We start from the raw sequence: 19,130 nt of genomic DNA on the forward strand, positions 1-19,130 counted from the left end.
TTGTGATTTACCAACGTCCAGCAGCCGCTCAGACACCGCTCGTCTCTGCAGGTCTGTGACGGACGTGTTTTGTGAGAGATTCTACAGAGTCTGTAGTGAACTTCGTGACTCTGTTGAACTTCGGTCCAAGCAGCTTCTCAACCAAACAATGACCCCAAACTCAGCTGTAAATCTACAGCAGAGTTGGTAAAGAAGAAAAAGAGTCAAGTTGTTGCAATGGCCCAGTCAAAGTCCACAGGTTAGCCTAACTGAGATGCTGAGGAGGGAACGTAAAGAAGAAGAACTATTTTGGAAATAAGAGCTGACCGAAATTCATCCAGAGTCATGGATGGAGATCAAAAGCATCACTGAGTTATTGCTTGATTACAGGAGGATGTGTTGCTTTTCAGCATTTTTCACTGAGCTTTTTAAACTATAGGGAAGTCTAGCCTCACCTCTCTTGGTCTCCTTCGGTTTCTATGGAGCAGTTCACCAGAAGGCTCACCAGACCTTCACCAGAGGTTTGCCAGGTGCAGCTATGGCCCAGCTTGGTGGTCAGCTCTCCGGAGCTGAGCACCGAACGGTTTCTGGTCCTCCGGGCAGGCGGGGGCGACGGCGGAGGCGTGCGAGGTTTTTCTCGTTTGTCCTGACCGGGCTGCCGCTTGGCCTCGGCGAGGAAGAGGAGGCAGAGGAGGAAGACACAGGTACACAGGGCAGCACGCATGGTGGCTGTGGAGAAACATTTAGGTCAGCAAATATCAGAGCAGGAGGCGGCGAAGTGCTTAGCAGATTCCTGCAAACGTTCAACCTTAAACACAGAGCACTGTAGAGAAGTCTGAAGCCATCTCTCATTTCTTTCTAGTTTACTTCCCACCACCTGAAGTCCAAAGAGGAACCTGGAAACACCTGAACGTTTCCGTGGACAACAGAGACAACAGCTTAACCATTATACCACCTCAATTGGTAGTTTCAGTTAAACCAAAACATGGAATGACAGCATTGGTCCAAATATGTGGGCTTTATTACACAATAGCTGACAAACATGAAACATGAGTGGCCTTTGCATTGAAAACATTCTGGTCTCTTTGTAACATGTGACAGAGACTGGAAAGTGTCCACGGTGTGGAAAAGACCTCTGGTGTGAGGTTGTAATCATTTAATTTCATGGTGAAAGCATGTTGGGGTTCTAGGAGGACCATAGGCAGGATACCCATGATGTGGATGTTGGTAACTGATTATTTAAGCAGAACTGGACACTCTGGTCCCTTGGTCTGACCCCGTTCCCCCATGCATATGCTACCCCCACAAATAACCCCTGGGGGGGGGGGGGGGGGGGGGCAATAAGTGGTGCATACAGTGAGACTTCGACATCATTCAGTTACCACCCTTTGTTGTCTACATGCTCATAAATACCCGACTCGCTGTGGAGATCCAGACAGAAAACACCTTAACCTGAATCCTCTGATGCAGCTGAGAAGTCAGGAAAGCTTTCTGCTGAGGATTCCCAGGAGGAACCTACTTCCTCTTCCTGATGGTGGTTATCTTCTCTGCTGTGAGGTTCAAACTGATGCTAGAAGCCCAGAAACCCCAGACATATATGTAAGGTGCCCTGCAGATAGCAGAGAGGTCATGGGAACAACCTGGAGTAGATTTCTCACCACCAGCAGTAGCGTCACGCTGGCATAGTGTCAAATCATCGTTAGCTTAGGTAACATACCTGCATCATGATGCAGGTATGTTACCTAAGCTAACTAAGATGTTCTAAGCATGACCAGTGCATTGTGTGATTCTGGGCTCATGGTGTGATGGTTGTGAGCTGACAGTGTGTGGCTATGTGTTGGAAGAAGCTGTTTCAGTATGTAGACTGAAACAGCAACACTGTACTCTTCAGTAAAGAAGGTTTTTCCAAAGTTCTGGGCTCCAGGAATAACTGTGGTTTTCAAGTCCAGTCCTCCGGTCCTGTGTCTCTTCTACGGCACACCTGAATCAAATGAGTGTAGAGGCAGAAAAACCCCTGAAACACGCAGGACAACAGGTCCAGAGGACTGCAACTGACAACCACTGATTTCATAGATCACAGCAGTGACTGGTGGTCAAGTCCAGTACTGAACTGAAAAAAAATAAATTAAACAAAATCTGCCATAACAGCCACGAATAAAGCTAAAGAACATAATAAATAAAGCTAAAGAACATAATAAATAAAGCTAAAGAACATTTCCACTATCAGTTTCAGCTCCTTGGATCCCAGTTGTGGTTTCTCTGAGTCATCCTGGTCCATTCTTCCGTGCCACAGAAAGAGTCGTACACTGACCAGAACTTGGTTTTCTAACTCTTTCTTCATGAAAACAAAGAGAAGCAGCAGCGGCATTACCTCAGACTGTGCCCTGCACCGTGAATCCATCTCCATTCTCCCATCATTTACCATTAAGACTCTGAGATAACTGAACTCAGATTGAGTTGAACCTAGAACAGCAGTGGGGTTGATGTGACCAAATGATGCCTTGCCAATCGTGTTGCCATAACTCAGTCCCTGCCAGCACAGTCTGTTTGGGTCATCGCCTAGACTGGACTCATCAGTTCTCTGGTGACTGTCCACCCAAACTCTGCCCTCATGAAAATCAACCACCGCTACCTCACTGCAGAGGTCTGTGCACAGCCATTTACAATCAAAGGTAACCCCACTGCAGTGTGCTCATTAGGTTCCAAACACACTAAGAAATAACAAACCTCACAGAAAACAGCTTCTTTGCTGCATCATAAGACAAATAACAGCTTAATACCTCATACAATAACTGTGAAAGTAAATGATGCTTTACAGTGAGCAAAAAGGAGGAGATGATAAACCAGCCAGTCTGAAATGTTTAACAGATTTAACAGTTACTCGATGTTTGTGAAGGGGATTTTAACCGATGCCAGTTTATAGTCAACATTTAGAAAAAGCCAGTTCTGTCAGAGTCCGTTTCCTCAGGAGGTTAAAGTACTAAAACAGAACCAAACAGAACCAAACAGAACCGTTCCTCCCTCCCTCTTGGAGGAAATTTATTTTAAAAAGCCACAAAACCAGAGCAAAATACATGTTTTCAAAGAGAAAAGCTCAAGTCTGCTATTTCTAGGGCTTCTTCTTACTCAAACTTCCTCTCTGCCCTTAAACCAAACTGACAAACCCTTCAGCAGAAACAGGTCACCTTTCCACCGAGGCTTTTATCCACAGTTTGTAGGAGATGTCAGAAAAAGACAGAGAGCAGCGCAGCACCACTAATCCAGTCTGATCCGTCTTCCCAACCCAACCTCATCAGTAAGTCATGCTGGTTTCCCTCCTCTCTCTGCATTAGCAGGTTTTTGCTCAGTAGAAACAGAGTTAGTGGTTGCAGTGTGAGCAGAGGGTTGCTGGTCTTACCCTGGGATGCTGCTCAGAGGTCCGAGTCGCTGTGAGAACGGGGGGGCCACAGACTCTGGGATAAAAGAGGGCAGGGGATGAGGATAAAGGAGGAGCAGAGAAAAAGGGGGGTTCAGGGAGGGAAACTATTCGAAGAACTGCCCAAGGAGCCCTCCCACATTTACCCCCTCACTATACATCAGAGAGAAAGAAGCTCAGTGTGTGCAGGATTTCTCTTTTGGTGGCACACAGACAATATTTAGAACTGCTTTTCCACTGAATCCATTCTGTGTCGCGTAGAAACGGCAGAATTTTAGCATCATTTTGACTTTGGTCTTTTTAATAATAAGCAGTACATGCAGGACAGCATGATAAAGCAGGTGTTAGCGCTGCTGGCTTGTAGCTAGAATGTACTGGGTTTGAATCCCTGCCCAGGCCTGTAATGATTCTGTCTGTTCCTGAAAGAACAAAAACCCTGTCTGCAGTCGCCGTGTCGTCATTCCCTGCTCCTGCTCTCTGCTTTGCACTGCTAATCAAGGTCTGAGCAGCACGCCTGCAGCGGCTCCAATTAAGCAGATATATAAGCACATAGTTATATAATCTGACCCAATCTGTATAATATGATTGAATTTGATTTTGTGAAGTGCCTTGAGATAATATGTTTCATGAATTGGCACTATATAAATAATTAAATATAATATAATATAATATAATATAATATAATATAATATAATATAATATAATATAATATAATATAATATAATATAATATAATATAATATAATATAATAATATTATATAATACATTTTCAATTCAATTATAAATAATTGAATTGAAAATTTAATTCGCTGCACTACATATTCCAGGCTCTCCCAGTGTGTAGCTGCCAGATTATTGAAAGCCTGAAGCTGATCAGTCAGACGGTGATCCGTATCACCCAGACGGATCCTCTGGATCATTCTCTAAGAACCAGTGCACCCTCACCAATTCTGATAAAGTTAGAGACTTTTATTCTTTGTTCTCACATCACCACTGAGTTGTCCTTGGCCACTAACCTTGTCCTCTCCCCCTCAGTGGTTCTAGAGGTTGCTTCCATCAGTTCCATTTCCAACAAACCAGTTCCTTTAATAAACATGTTGAAACATTCCTGTCCTCCCTCAGTGATCCTCTCCAGGTAGTTTATGTTCTCCTACCTTTCAGCCATGCGCTCATTAAGATCGTTAACTAATCTACATTTGTCTGCGTTACCCTGTCATGAATTCTCTGGATAGAGACGATGAAAAATCTAGATTTTCTGTTCATTTCTTATCAAAAATCTCTTCTAAGTGAACTTGCCTTATTTTGCTGCCAGGATAATCCATCCATCCATTGCCTCCCTCTTGGTCAGAGATTTGTCCATGGTGTTATCAGAACCAGACCTTCTGGGGGGGCTAGATGTGATATAAAGTTAATAAAGAGTTCTGAGTCTTATTTAGGGTCTAGTCAGAGAGGAACCACCTGGAAAACCTCCCAAAGAGGAATCTAATGAAGAATCTGAGGAGGCCTGATCAGAAGAAATTGATCTATGTGAATCTAAATTACCCTGGTGAGAAACTGGCTTTCCTACGGTGCTCCTTCAACCTCGTTCCTATCAGAGTGTAATTCCTCCTGGACTCTTACTGAATTCCCAGTCACTCCTTAAAACGGTCCGGCAGAAGACCGCCATGCTGAGCCTGGTTCTGCCAGAGGTTTCTTCCCAAAGGGGAGTTTTTCCTCTCCACAGTCGCTTCATGCTTGCTCATCATGGACAGTTCATGCAAACCTGTGTTTATCAAGTTGGACATCAAGCTCAAACAGATCATCATATGGACTGAACAAACTTTGCTTATCTCCACTCCACCACCAGTTTCAGACCTGGGGGAAATATCCCTATTCTCATACGCCTGCTTATGCATATTCAAGTATAATTCAGCGTGAATGTTTCCTGCCGAGGTCTGAGCGCCAAAGTCTTAAAATATTGTATCAATAACATTCTTCTAATTGCCTCTTCTTTCCGTGTGAGTTTTTCAGATTGAACTGCTATAGTCACTTCCAAAGAAAACTGCTTTGTTTTAATGTAGTCAGTGCTGCTGAAGGAACAATTAAACCCTAAAGCTGAGAGGCTCGGCTGCAGAGGAGGAGCTTCAGAACATGCATGAGGAATCCTCTCCCATCCACACATTCTCACTGCATAAATGATGCCCTTTGTTTTATGAAACTGGAAAAAATGATGTGTTCTCTTAAAGGGTCTGAAGTCACATTTTCAAGAATCTGGTCATTGCTTTTGGATCATGCTATGTTGACACTCCATTTGTCCCCATGAGTGGTGATACATGTGAATCCCGGGGCACAAATTTTATGCCATTGTTTGGGGGGGGTTCGGCAGAATTAATAGCGCTGTGGCCTTGAGGAGGTCCTGGGTTCAAATCCTGGCCTGAGTCCTCTCTGGGTACACCAGCTTCCTCTCACAGCCAGAAACATGTCAGGTTCATTGTTCTCCCTAAACTGTCTTCAGCTACCAGTCTGTGTCATTTAGCTTTATTTTTTTGATTTTAATATTATTTAAAAACACTGGTTCCTGTGTCAGACTGAGCTCTCCCTGCGTTGATGTATAAAGTTGTTCCTCAGCTCTCTGAGGAGGATCTTCTCTCCCCTCAGAGACAAAGAGCCATGCAGGAATCTGGGTCACAGCTTAACCCCCCACTGACTCCCCGTGGTCGGTGGCCAGCTCCTTCTCATTCAGCTCAGGCCTGCGTTCAGCTCCCAGCTCCTTCCTCCTGCCAGGCCTGCCAAAGATCTGCCCCGTGAGGGGAGGAAGAAGTGGAGGAGAGAAAACGTGCCGTTCCACCCAGTCTGGATCCATCAGGAACAAATATGTCGCCTTGGTTTAAGGCTGGGAGAGTCCTCCAGCCGCGCAGCGTCATCTATCAAAGTTTGGTCAAAGGGGCATCGGAGGAGGCCGGCTCTTAAGGACCCGTGGAGGGAGGAATGAAAGGAAGGATTATTTCAGCCTTTTCAGTTTCATACATCTTTCTGTCCTTGTTGCTAAAGCAGAGACGCTTTTCTGCTTCTCTGCTGAGATATACAGGTTCTCATTTTACCTCACAGGGATGATAACTGCATGGAACCAGTCAGGGACAGTGTTCAGCTAGATTAAAATAGTTAGTTTAGATCTTTAGGATTGCTGATGCCAGCAGCCAGACAGAAAAAAAAACAATGTTTCCAATTTTCAGCTGAACCGAAGAAAACAACCAAAGATGAACACAAAGGAAATCTGCTTTAGCGCCAATAAATGGTGAAGACAAACAAGGACTTGACTTTGGTTCCACTTTGCTCTCAATTAAGACATGTTAAATGTAAATATATAAGAAGGGAATAAAAGTGCAGCTCATTTGTAAATATGTGTTTTTATAAAAGAAGAAGAGAAGAATCAATCGGTGCAAACCTGCATAGAATGGATCTGGGTTCTCTGCTTGGAGAAACTGACTCTGTGGAGGTTGGAGAATTATCGCTGTAGCGCCGACCTGAAGCTAAAAGTCTAAACCAGGATTCACGGTCGATTGTATGGAATCTAAATTTAAATCTTAATCTTTAAGAATATTAACTTCTGCTTTCTTTCCTATATCCAGGACGGACGCTTTACTAACATCTGCAGTTCCAAGCAGGTCCGTGTGCAAAAAGGAAAGGCGAATGAAACCCTTCTGGACGTAACCTTCTCAGTCAGCTATCTTCTGAGTGGAGCTCAGTCCAACCAGAAACCAGAATCTCATCTTCTGAGTGGAGCTAGGTGGAGCGAGACATGCATCTGGCTGTTGTCAGGTTACCTCAGTCCAGCCAGAAACCAGAGTCTCATCATAACAGCGGTCATCTTCGCTCGGCCCAGCAGGTGTGCTGTAACCCTGCGACGTCACACCACAAGAAAAGGAGAAAAAACAACCAGATCTAAAACTTTAAAACAAATGTAGCCAGATTAAATCATAATTTAGGTCACAGTTTGTGATTTATCACATTATTCTTTGATACCTGTAAGGAAGAAAGTACTCAGATTGACTGCCAGGGACGGGGGAGTGACTTTTTCAGAGGTTTTTATTGTCAGTTATTCAGCTGAGCAGTCAGAAAATGTGTGTCTCTGCTTTGTCCTGTGATAAATGGTAATAAATGGACTGAACTTATATAGTGATGGACTGCAGACCCGTCCATGGTCTGGCTCTGGGCGACAGTGTGGCAGGAGCTCAGTAGTTCCTCCTGCTGCTGGTTCAAATCCTCCGGCCATCTCAGCCGTGTTCAAGGGCACGACGGTTCATCAGAGGGCCCGGTGGGGCCGATTCTCTGGTTCCCCCGCTTCTGTCAGTCCGCTCCAGGGCAGCTGTGCCTAAAAGTCCTTTAAAACATGAATATAATGTTCCAATTATTTCCTCATTTCTGTGTTAAAGGAGCAAATGACTGAAGTTAGGTGACAGAAAAACTGAAACTCATGTGCTGTTTAAACGTAACGAAATAATAATATGTTTGGCTGTCTGGGCAACAAGACCTGATCAAAAGGATTTTTCCTAGTTCTGAGTTTATTTTGAGCCGTCCTGCCTTCAGTTCACAGAGACTGCTTAGTTTTTATTGTCTGCTGACCCTTTGACTGGGGGAGGGTGTCCTTACTTTATGCCACAGCTTGATATATTACAGCTTATTTAGTGTGCATTATAAGAAAGGAAAGGAGTGGGAGTGTCAGCGCTGTACAGACTGTGCAGCGGGGCTCTGGCGCCTCCTGCTGGTTATGTCTAAGAATATGAGCCTATTCTTAGAAATAGGCTCATATTCACCGCATTTATTGGGAAAAAAACACCTAAAACATCACAGAAATAAACTAAAACTTCTCTAAAACACATGCAGCACTTCAGCCATGATGAAAACCAGCCATCGAGTCAAACAATGACCAGAAACAGCAGAAACCTGCACAGTCAGTGACTTTGCAGCGACCCCTCCTCCTGAGCAAGCATGTGGCGACAGTGGACAGAAACAACTCCATTTTACCAGGAGGAGACAGAGTGAGAACCAGAACCAGAACCAGAAAGTTCTGTCTAGGGTAAAGAAAACATGGGCAGAGTTGAAGGCAGCGGTGGCTGTGATAGCGTCTTCATCAGAGACAAACAGGCGAGCTCTGACTGGCTGTTCTAGCTGAGTTCACAGCCATTTATTTCCTCTGTGCTTCAGACTTTCAGCTCATTGCTTTGGTGGTTTTACTTGATAGGAACCAAACAGGTGGTTCTATCTAGTTTCAGTGGCTGATAGTGATTTCTTTGTCTCCTTTGTGGCTTTTCCAGACTTAAGTGGCGGTATTTTAGGTGCTTAAAGAGCCGTTTGCTGGCAGCTCTCTGTAAAGCAGATGAAGCCTGTGTGAGGTGACTTTCCTGCCTCCTTATCTGGATGAAGTGTTTGTGTGCGGTAGATGAATGGGTGACGATCCGGAGTCCTTGACGGCAAACACAAGAGTCCACTTTCTGTCTGTGAGCGGCCGTGGAGTGGCGGCAGCAATCAGCGCTCTGCCCTCCTCTGCTCTGATTACCGCGGTGATTAAAAGCCGAGCCGTGACCTCCGCAGTGTCTGTGTGATTGTTTTACCGATGCCGAGACATCATCGGCCGACACACTGCTGATGTAAAGATGCTGCACACTTCATCCTGCTCACACACAGGGCAACGCACAAAAACTCGATTTACTGCTGGAAGAGACGGCTTTAGTGAGGAACACATTACGGTTTTTATTTCAGAAACACTACCTGCATATTAGGAATTGATTTATCTTTAGATCACCACTAAAAAAACCTCGAGGTTAATTTTTCTATGAGACAGAACTCAAGACAGACTGAAAATATGTTTTTCTTTTTCCAATTATTGAGTAAAGCTCTAAACTGAGAGTGAAATCCTTGAGTTTCGTCTTGTGGAGTTTAATTGAAAGAAGAGGAGGATATTTTTTAAATAACTGCGCCTGTGAAAGACCGTCGTACCTGCTCCTCCACTGTTTCCAGCTTCTCAGCGAGGAAAGTCGCTACTGGCTGTTTTAAAAGTGGCCAGATGATGTCATCACGTAATTTGCATATTTGATATTGTAGTTGTGATCCAGGCTGTAGGAAAGAGAAGCTTTTTGGGAAGACAAAAAACAGTAAATATGTTTGGAACTACACATTTATGAAATAATTCCTGAATAATTTTTACATTGCACAGTGTGTGTGTGTGTTTATGTGTGTGTGTGTGTGTGTGTGTGTGTGTGTGTGTGTGTGTGTGTGTGTGTGTGTGTGTGTGTGTGAGTGAGTGTGTGTGAGTGAGTGTGAGACAGACAGCGCTCACTTGAAACAAAAGTCGCTAAATATAGCGACAGTCGCTAAGTTGGCAACGTTGGGTTGTTCCACTTGAAAAAAATCTCCCAAATCCTCTCTGGTCTCATTTCTTTATATTGAGATCTTCCTTTTGTTCTCATAAACATGAATGTGGTTCTCTTCCTGTGACTCTCAGCCATGTCCAAAGTCTACGGTGAGAGCAGCAGAGCTACAATGAACGGCTAACACCGAAGCTAATCGCTAAGCTAACAGGTTACATAAACATTAGAAATGTGCAGCCAGAAACCGGAAACTAACAAGGAACAAGCACACTGGTGTTAAGAGACAGAGAGCAGGAACTAAACTCTGACCAATATCTGCCCTTTGGAGCAAACAGCAGGGATTGGTCAGTTTTTCAGGCCTCCAGCTCCCATGACATCGTTTTTTAACTTCCTTTTTCTGAATACATAATGTATTAACTACTGTCAGGATGGAAGAACGGGTTTACCCAGTATAATAAACTCAGAGGATCTAGGAGGAGTTCTTGAAGATGTATAGAACAGGATCTTCTTTTTCTCGCGTGATCTTTGGTTTGCTGCTAAGCTTAAACATTCAGATCAACCAGGAAACCAGAGCTTTAACTTCTGGCAGCAATATGATGTTAATAAAATGTATTTGCAACAACAAATACCACGAATACAAACAGCAGAACCACCAGTAAAGTTTAGAGAGGTTGCAGAACATCGGACCAATTCTTATTTTCACACCTTTTCATGGTTTTATGGTTCAGGTTCGCAGGTTTTCTGCTTGTTGCATCAACATTTTTCTATTACCGTCATAAAGATCCCAACCTCTGCAAGCAGGAGGAAGTTGTTTTCTCTGGGATTTTAAACCAAATCCTGCAAACATCTCCAGCTTTCTACAGTCAATGTTTGCAGAAAAACCACAGAAAGCTGAAATAAAGCGTGTTCTGCTGCCTCAGAGCAGCTGGAGTACATCTAGAGGTCAGACAGGTTCTCTACGCATCTTTGGAGTAACTTTATGAGCAACGAGCGTTAAGAAAGCTGCTCTGATTGTTTTATTCAGCTGGATCTTAGTTGATGTAGTTTTAAACATTTAAGCTCTTTTTTATTTTGGATCAGATGTCGTTCAGATGTTTTGGATTTAATTCATGCCGCCATCTTTGGCAGGACTCCAGGGGACCATCAGGAACATCCTCGCCAGACAAAGCCTTTATTATTATTATTATTATTACTAAACTATGATTGCATGAAAACCTTAAAACACAGGATTATACCAGTTCTGCCAGATGATGTCCAACTTTCATTTATTTCTAGTGTGAAAAATGTCTGAACTATGGAGATCCACAGAGATCCTGTTTGTTCCTGCTGTCTCTGGGGAAACATCTGCAGGTTTTTGTCATATCCATAACCTCTGATCCATATATTGTGTTAACCTGGTCTTGATGAATGGTTTAATACCAGTGACACCTTTCCTGACTGGTCTACAGATGAGTTCCTGCAGCAGGGAGGAGGACAGACAGTAATGAATGCAAACAGAATGAGAAGAGGAAACCCCTGAATGGTAACGAGCATGCTTCCATGGGTTATGGTGTCTTTACTAATATCTGTTCCCTTTTTCCAGAACCAGGAGATCCCAAATCACTAAAAAGCAAAACACAGGTGAAGAACAGCAACAAAATCAAAAGCAAGATTTTTTCCTAAGGGAATGACTATGATCTGCAGCGCCTCAGGCTGCATCAGCTTTTATGTCAAATGAGTGAAAACGGTCTGATCACATGCTGAATATTTTAAAGAGCTTCTCTGCTGGAGCATAAATCTAAAGCTGTGAAATGTTTTGCTAGAAAAGACAAAGATCTGCTTCCCTGTGAAGATCCTGAGCAGAACAGACCAGAACCTCTGACGTCTGAATTTACAGCTTTCTACCTGAGATTCAGGGAAATGATCTTTCACTCTGTTCAGCATCTCTGAGGAGCTACTGTCCATTCTGTTCAGAGGTTATCAGCGTGTTCTGGTGGAAATCCAGAGACATTAAACCAGGACTGTGGCTCCGTCTCTGCCGGCTGTAAGGCACACCTGTGAGGGTCACCTGCCGTCACCTGAGTGGCCCCTGAGTGGCCCCTGAGAGCCTCAGCTGTGTTTCAACTGCAGCGCTGACTGAAGATGAAAGAGGCGCTGTAAAAACCCAGCAAACCCACGAGCAACAAGAACCTGCGTGTCCAGTCTTTGTTTAATGCATTTTACTATTAGAATGTATTTGCTGCCAGGATGATCTTTGATTCTTGTTTAAAAACTACAGAGGATATCTGCAGGATTAGAAGCTGAAAGTCTGAACCTTTCTGGACTATTCCTGAATATCTGACACATTCTGTGGACACATGAGTCCATATTTCTGTTAGACGTCCAGGAAAGACCATCCAGGCCCATTTTTCAGTAAGAGCTGGAGAAGCCGGTGCCTGTGAGGGGATTGGGGGGCTTCAATATTTAAGGCTAACGTGGTTAAATGCAGGAGAAGAAGACGATGGGAGAGAGGGACCACCGTTCCCACTGGAGGTCCATGAAGAGGCTGTCAGACGTCCTTCTGCTGCGCTTTCAGCTGCTTTATATTCAAAGCGTCATAAATCAGAGAACAAGACGATCACAGCTGGTTTTCACTGATTTAGTGTTTGCTCCTGATCACGATGTTTTGCAAAGAATGACAGAAAAAGGCTGAGAAAGATGGAGTGAATGAGCGTGAAACCTAGAAAGGACCAGATTATCTTCTGTACGCCATGATTGCTGTTTCTCCTTAAGCCTAAAGGTTTAGTTTTATAATATTTTAATGGTGACTAATGCTCTTCTGAGCAATACACACTGCATATCTTTATAGCTTAATTTAACAGAAAGGTTTCCCCCAAAAATATTACTAATAACACAACAAAAAGGTAAAAAGTACAAAAAGTAAATGACATTTGCTTGTGGTTATCAGAGACAGGCTGATAGAATCAATGTTTCTTGGTTTAATGCTGATCTAATTTAAATGAAGCCAAAACTAAACAAAGGCAAAGGTGGTAAGTTAGGAAAAAATAAGCTTCACTAAATCATAAGATTATCGAAACAAAGAAAAAATATATAGGTTTATTTACCTGTTGCTAAAGAAGTAAGATTGACTAATCTAAGATAAATTAAGGTTACCAATATAATTGTTGTTTACATTTCAATTGTTTACATAAATCGCTGCTGCATCTATATCCTGAAATTTACTGCAATTTACTGTGATTTTTCAAGCTGTACGTAAATGAAATTTCGTTCTGTACGCACTTTGTGCATACAAAATGACAAATAAAGCTGTCTAACGTCTAAAGTCTAAATTAAGTTAGATAAGATACAAATGAGCAAAGCTGGGCCTAAGCCAAGCTGTAAATAGTATATTTTACACTATTGTTGTGTAAACTGTGTCTGCACTGAAAAGGGGAAGCTATTAAATCTTGTTTTCCACCACATAACGACAATAAAAGCTGTTCTATTCCCCCAACTGTGGCTATAATTCCTAATCATGATAAATCAAGAGTTTCAGAAATTGGTCCTTTACTCCATCAGCAAACTTTCCTTTATCATAACATTGAATTTATACTGAAAAGATGAAAGTAATTGATGCATGTTTAAACAGTCCAGCCAGAGTTCAGCTGCAAATTGGCCTTTTATGCACCAACTGCTCCACTTTTTAAATCCTCAAGGGCGTCATAAACCCTTCCTAATTCAGAAGAACGACATTTCTGCACACATCTCCTGTTGTGGCAAAGATTGTCTGACGTCTTAGTTTGAAATCATGACGATGAAACAGAAGAAATACTGATAAATGCCTCTTTACATGAATTCTAATGGCAGACATTAGACACACCCTAATTCACAATAAAACACCCAGGAGAGGAGAGGAGATGCACACAACAACACACATTCACTTATTTAGTGGAATAAACATTAAATGTAATACTGATGATGCTGCTGATTTAAACCTCCGATCCTCTGGGTGCCGTCCTTAATTTACGCATTGCTTTGGTGTGGAGTGCTTTGGACAGCTTCTTCCTCTTATTTTCCTTTTCAGCGGCGAACATGAAACATGAAAGCAGATGTGAGTCCCGCTCAGGAGGAGAGCGCTGATCAGATGTTCCATGAGACAGGAAGTTACTTTTTTACTGGCGTGATTCAGGACAGACACATACGCTGTGATTTCCCTGGTAACAACACAAATCTCAGAATTTCAAAAACATTAATTCACTGCAACAAGGGAACTAAAAGTCAGCAAAATTTGTATTGAAATGAGTGTATTTGTCCTTGATTTCAGTGGTTAACTAGGATTATTGGTCGATTCTTGCCTTTAAAATAGCAACAATTGATCTTATTTTAAGTGCAGTATATCTAATTATCTTATTCTAGGGGTCAGAATACTCATTCCATTGGGAAATAATCTTATTTTCCAGCTCAAATCAAGGGCAAATACCCTCATTTGAAGAAAATGGTTATTTTTTGCGTGTTGAGGACCAGTTTGTACGGCGGACTACCAATGCTACGCTGTTGAGTAGATCTGTGTCATCCTGGCTGGTAGTTCAGGTCCGGCACTCGTCGTCATCATGTTGGACTTGTCCTGGTATGAGCGTCTCATCCTCAAGTCCCGCTGCCGAGGTAATCGGCGTGATGGTCTCCAAAGAGATCTCGGTGTTGTCCTCCAGCTGGACGGTGGCAGGGAGCAGCAGAAGCCTGTCGTGGCTGGGAGAACCGTTGGAGATGTTGGACTCCTCGTCAAACCGCGCGCTCATGTCCTCCAAGCAGTCGTCCAAGCCCAGGCTCAGGTTCCGAGGACGCTGCTGCGGCTGCGCGGGGACCAGCGTCTCCTTGTGGAACGTGGTGTCGTGGTGGTAGGAGACCAGCTCGTTGCTGAAGTTCACGGCCTCCACCGCGTTGCTGGAGCAGACGCGGTTGCAGCCCAGGATGGTGGCGAAGGCCCGGCGGAAGTCCGCGTTGAAGGCGTAGATGATGGGGTTGAGGGAGGAGTTGGCCCAGCCGAACCACACGAAGACGGTGAAGGTGGTGTCGCTGACGCACGGCGGGTCGCAGAAGGGCACGGTGCAGTTCAGGACGAAGAAGGGCAGCCAGCAGAAGACGAAGACGCCCATGATGATGGACAGCGTCTTCAGAACCTTGGTCTCCTTCTTAAAGGACGACTTGAGGGAGGCTTCGTCGGTGGCCCGGTGCTGCTGCTGGTTCCGGTTCACCCCGTAGCCCTGCTGCTGAGCCTGCTCGGCCGCTCGCTCCAGAGACGCGATTCTGCGGATCTGGGTCTGCGCGATCCGGTAGATGCGGGTGTAGGTGGCGATCATGATGAGCACGGGGATGTAGAAGCTGATGAGGGAGGAGGAGATGGCGTAGGTCTTGTTCAGGTTGGCCACGCAGCTCACGGCGGCCACGCCGGTCCCGTTCAGGTCGCTGGCGTTCGTGAAGTTCCCGTAAAACACGGCTTCCCCCGTCGCCCAGCCGTCCACCTCCTCCTGAGCCCGGTGCCAGTTCATCTGCACGGGGATGAAGGAGATGAGGATGGAGAGAGTCCACGCCACCCCGATCATGACGAAGGCCACGCGGTGGGTCATTTTCCGCTCGTACTTGAAGGGGCTGGCGATGGCCCAGTAGCGGTCCACGCTGATGATGCACAGGTTGAGGATGGAGGCTGTGGAGCACATGATGTCGAAGGTGATCCACACGTCGCAGAAGGCGCCGAACAGCCAGGTGTCGGTGACCTCGGTGATGGCCTCCCACGGCATCACCAGCACGGCCACGAACAGGTCGGACACGGCCAGCGAGATCACGAAGAAGTTGGTGACTTTGGACCGCAGGTGGCGGAACTTGATGACGGCGGCGCACACCAGGGTGTTCCCGAGCAGCGTGGTCACGATGAGCAGGAAGAGGATGCAGCCAATCAGGACGCGGAGCCCACGCCCCCCTCCGCCTTCCTCCTCCTCCTCGTCCTCACCCGCCGCCCCGTCCAGACCTGAGAGAACTTGGGTGAAATTACTCCACACCGTGTCGTTTTCCATTTAAACAGCCGCTGGTCAAAGACTCCAACTCGTTAAATTTCACTCCCACTAAACTCGTCCCCTCCGTCTCCAGCTGGACCTGAAGCAGAGAGCATCATCTGGAGTCCGAGCAAAGATCAAAACACACTGAGAATCTGCAGATTTCCCCGTTTCTCTCCCAGATCCAGGCACAAATCAGTCCAGAGGAAGAAAAACGCTCTCAGAAAACATCCAGAGAGGAGAGAAATGAGCAAGAGTGAATCCCGGTGAGCGTCCAGAGTGAGGGGAACCGTTTGTGTGCGTGTTTTACCTCTGAGTGAGTCACTGTGGACTAAGCTGTGCTCTGCGCTCACGCTCTCTGCTGCAGCGCTCATTATCCCAGCGCAGGTACTAGATTACTGACACCCAGCGCGTCCCTGCCCGGGTTAGGAGCCTTTAAAGCCCCAAAAAGTGCTCCTTTGCTGCAGAAACCCACAATATCAGCAGCTGCATGTTGCAGACAGAAGGTGGTTCAGTCCTGAGTTTACCCACAACTTATTCAGAATAAAAATAAGCATCAGAATGCAATTAAATGAAGGGAAAACGCTATATATATATATATATATATATATATATATATATATATATATATATATATATATATATATATAATTTTAGCATATTGACTTCATAATTTATTTATATTTTTCCTTCCTTTTATGCTATTCCACATTCTGGTATTTATTGTAATTTATCAGATTTTATTGTATTTTCAGAATATTTAAAGCTCATATCGATCAGTTTAAGTGTTAATCATGGTTGCAGGAACGTGGGTTTAAATTACTAAACTGCTTTTCTTATTCCTGTAGTTTCATTTTGCTGATATCATACAGTTGGTCAGGGAGAAAAATGTTTTTTTCTGAAGCTGAACGGTTTGATTCGTCTCCTTGGATCCTGCTGCTGAGGAAGATGCATGAGGAGAAAAAAGTCAAAGCAGCAGATTTTTAATGCAAAGAGAAAATGTTAAGATCTTCCTGTCTGGCCACAGCTGGGTTAATCTTACCAACACTGATTCCTCACCTTTCAGTCCAAAGTCAAACCAACGCTGATAAACAGACCACAGATCAAAATACTGAATAAATTATATGAGATTAATGTCTATCCTTCATGTCTCTTAAATATATTGAATACACATTACAAAAAGAAGTGGACAGCAGGCGATTTTTTTGATACTACGGCGCCCTCTGCTGGTTGAATTCATGTCATTCCAGGTAGAAAGTATGAAGAAATTAAAAAGATTGACTCCCAGACATACGTTTGCTTGTGGACATAATACTTATTTAACAGTTATACAAAAATAACTATTATTCCTGTATTTATTCTGCAGAGAGAATGTGTTGAGTGAAAACAGTTTGTTTCCCACCACACCATGGTGTTGAACCTTGGTCAACATATTTGCAACAACAAGAATCTTATTTTATAAATCAGACGTGGGTTTTTAACCTCGCCTTTAAGCTGAATTCTCGCGATATTCCTGCGTTCACAGGATGACGTGCAGCACAGGTGCTCCACATTATCAACCAGGTAACTGTATTACACCTCATTGAAACATTTGGAATCTGTTTCTGCCAAAAAAAGTAACTGCCAGTATTTCTACTTTTCTTTTGTTTTAAATCTTGCTCTATAATCATTCATTGGCCTTATTGTTTATGTATCTGTTCTTATTTTTTAGCCCCATTTTTGTCAGTTTTTTTTCTACCCATGTTGTATTGTTTGTACCTCAACGAGTTTTTGTACACTATTTGTTTGAAATATTAATAACAACAAACAAAACAAAAACATTATCAACCAGGCTGGCCAGGTTAGTGGATCTTGACTTCAACAGCAATGTGGAAATGTTGAGTCACAAACAAACTCGCTTAATTAATTTGTCCTCATTAGTTATAATTCTGATAAAATGTGAAAAAGGAGAGGGATTTCCACATTTCCTGGCTAAAGAGTAAATCCACAGTTTCACTTAAGTTTAACAAGTCTGAACTGACAGCAGTTAAAGGTGGCAGGGGATTTATTTCTTCTTCTACTGCTCGCCTTTGATTAAAAGGATTTCTGTTTATACCAAATACATGAACTGCTGAAAGAAAGCAGATCACAATTAAACATTCCCAGCAGTTATTATGCCTGGCTTTTGTAACCACAAGGTGGCGCCACCTTTCTTCTTTTGGTTCTCTCTACCAACAATTTACACAGATTATCTATCTATCTATCTATCTATCTATCTATCTATCTATCTATCTATCTATCTATCTATCTGTCTATCTGTCTATCTATCTATCTATCTATCTATCTGTCTATCTATCTATCTATCTATCTATCTATCTATCTATCTATCTATCTATCTATCTATCTATCTATCTATCTATTATAAAGATAACATGGTACTGCAGATAGAAGGTTCTGGGTTCAAATCCTAGGCTGAGGTCTTTTTAAATGCAGTTTGCAGGTTTTCCATGCACACGTGTCGGTTCTCTCCTGGTGTTTTAGTCCATAAATTTGCCTGTTAGGTTAACTGAGCTCTCTAAATTTGAGTGTGTGTGCTTAGTTAACTTTCTCCTCTCTCTGACTACCTGTCAGGGTGAACCTTGCCCTTATGTAGCAAACAAACTCACCTACGTAAGTAAAATTTTATTTCTACAGCATCTTCCACAGACATTCATCACAAAGTGCTTCACAAGGGCAAAGCAAATAAAATAAAAATAAAACACTACAATAAAACTGTCTTCAGTTGTTCCTTAAGAGTCTAAGGAGTCTGCAGTGTAGGGACAGTGGGAGACGGTACCAGAGGCTTGGAGCAACGGCCTGAAAAGCTGTATATTTTCATATACAACAATATAATATAATAAACTTGGCTTATTTAGGAATGTATGTGTACAATTATGACTAAATAGGTTTGATTTTTTTCCCCCTTCAGAATTAAAAACAAACATTGAATGTTTTCTGTTTTCTATGGCCTCTTATACCAGATTCTTTAAAAGTTCCCATATTTGTTGGTTTGATTTTATTTTTATGCTGAAAAAAAGAAGTATCCAAACAAAGGTTTTTCCAGGTCTCTTCAGTTTCCCATGTTACACAAATATTGGGTTTTTTGTGTAGTTTATAGCAATATAAGGTGACCATAATGCCATAAAAACTTCTCTCTGATACAGTGATGCCATTAAGCTGGTTGTGATTCTGTTTTTTTATTTTCCACCATGTGTCGCCAATAGGTCCAGGTTTGACAAGCTCTACATTTTCTGTTCAAACTAACTAATACCCATGATAACCACTGATAACCACTGTATCTACTTTGTATTTTGAAGAAATTATTCTATATCTGAATAAGAAGCAAGTTTAGAAATAATGTTAGTG

The 19,130-nt window shown here is 43.2% G+C and overlaps 2 protein-coding genes across 3 annotated transcripts in view; both read right to left on the reverse strand.

The window, feature by feature from the left end:
- Positions 1-3,483, reverse strand: part of fgfbp3 (fibroblast growth factor binding protein 3) — a 6,850-nt gene extending 3,367 nt beyond the window's left edge. The window contains exons 1-2 of one of the 2 annotated variants that reach the window (XM_012858314.3): positions 3,377-3,483; positions 435-708 (exon numbers count right to left, since the gene is read on the reverse strand). In XM_012858314.3, the coding sequence (XP_012713768.1) occupies positions 435-703 (269 nt within the window). In that variant the 5' untranslated portion in view covers positions 704-708; positions 3,377-3,483. Of the gene's footprint in view, positions 1-434; positions 709-3,164; positions 3,278-3,376 lie in introns of those variants that run through there. The other variant, XM_021314051.2, reaches the window with a different exon arrangement.
- A 10,712-nt stretch (positions 3,484-14,195) lies between these two features.
- LOC105922428 (D(1)-like dopamine receptor) lies at positions 14,196-16,170 on the reverse strand. Its single transcript, XM_012858316.2, has one exon. It carries the CDS (start codon positions 15,765-15,767, stop codon positions 14,286-14,288), a length of 1,482 nt encoding a protein of 493 aa, XP_012713770.2. The 5' UTR covers positions 15,768-16,170; the 3' UTR covers positions 14,196-14,285.
- Positions 16,171-19,130: the final 2,960 nt, after the last annotated feature.

The sequence above is a fragment of the Fundulus heteroclitus genome, chromosome 22 (genome assembly GCF_011125445.2).
Source record: "Fundulus heteroclitus isolate FHET01 chromosome 22, MU-UCD_Fhet_4.1, whole genome shotgun sequence".
NCBI classification, from domain to species: domain Eukaryota; kingdom Metazoa; phylum Chordata; class Actinopteri; order Cyprinodontiformes; family Fundulidae; genus Fundulus; species Fundulus heteroclitus.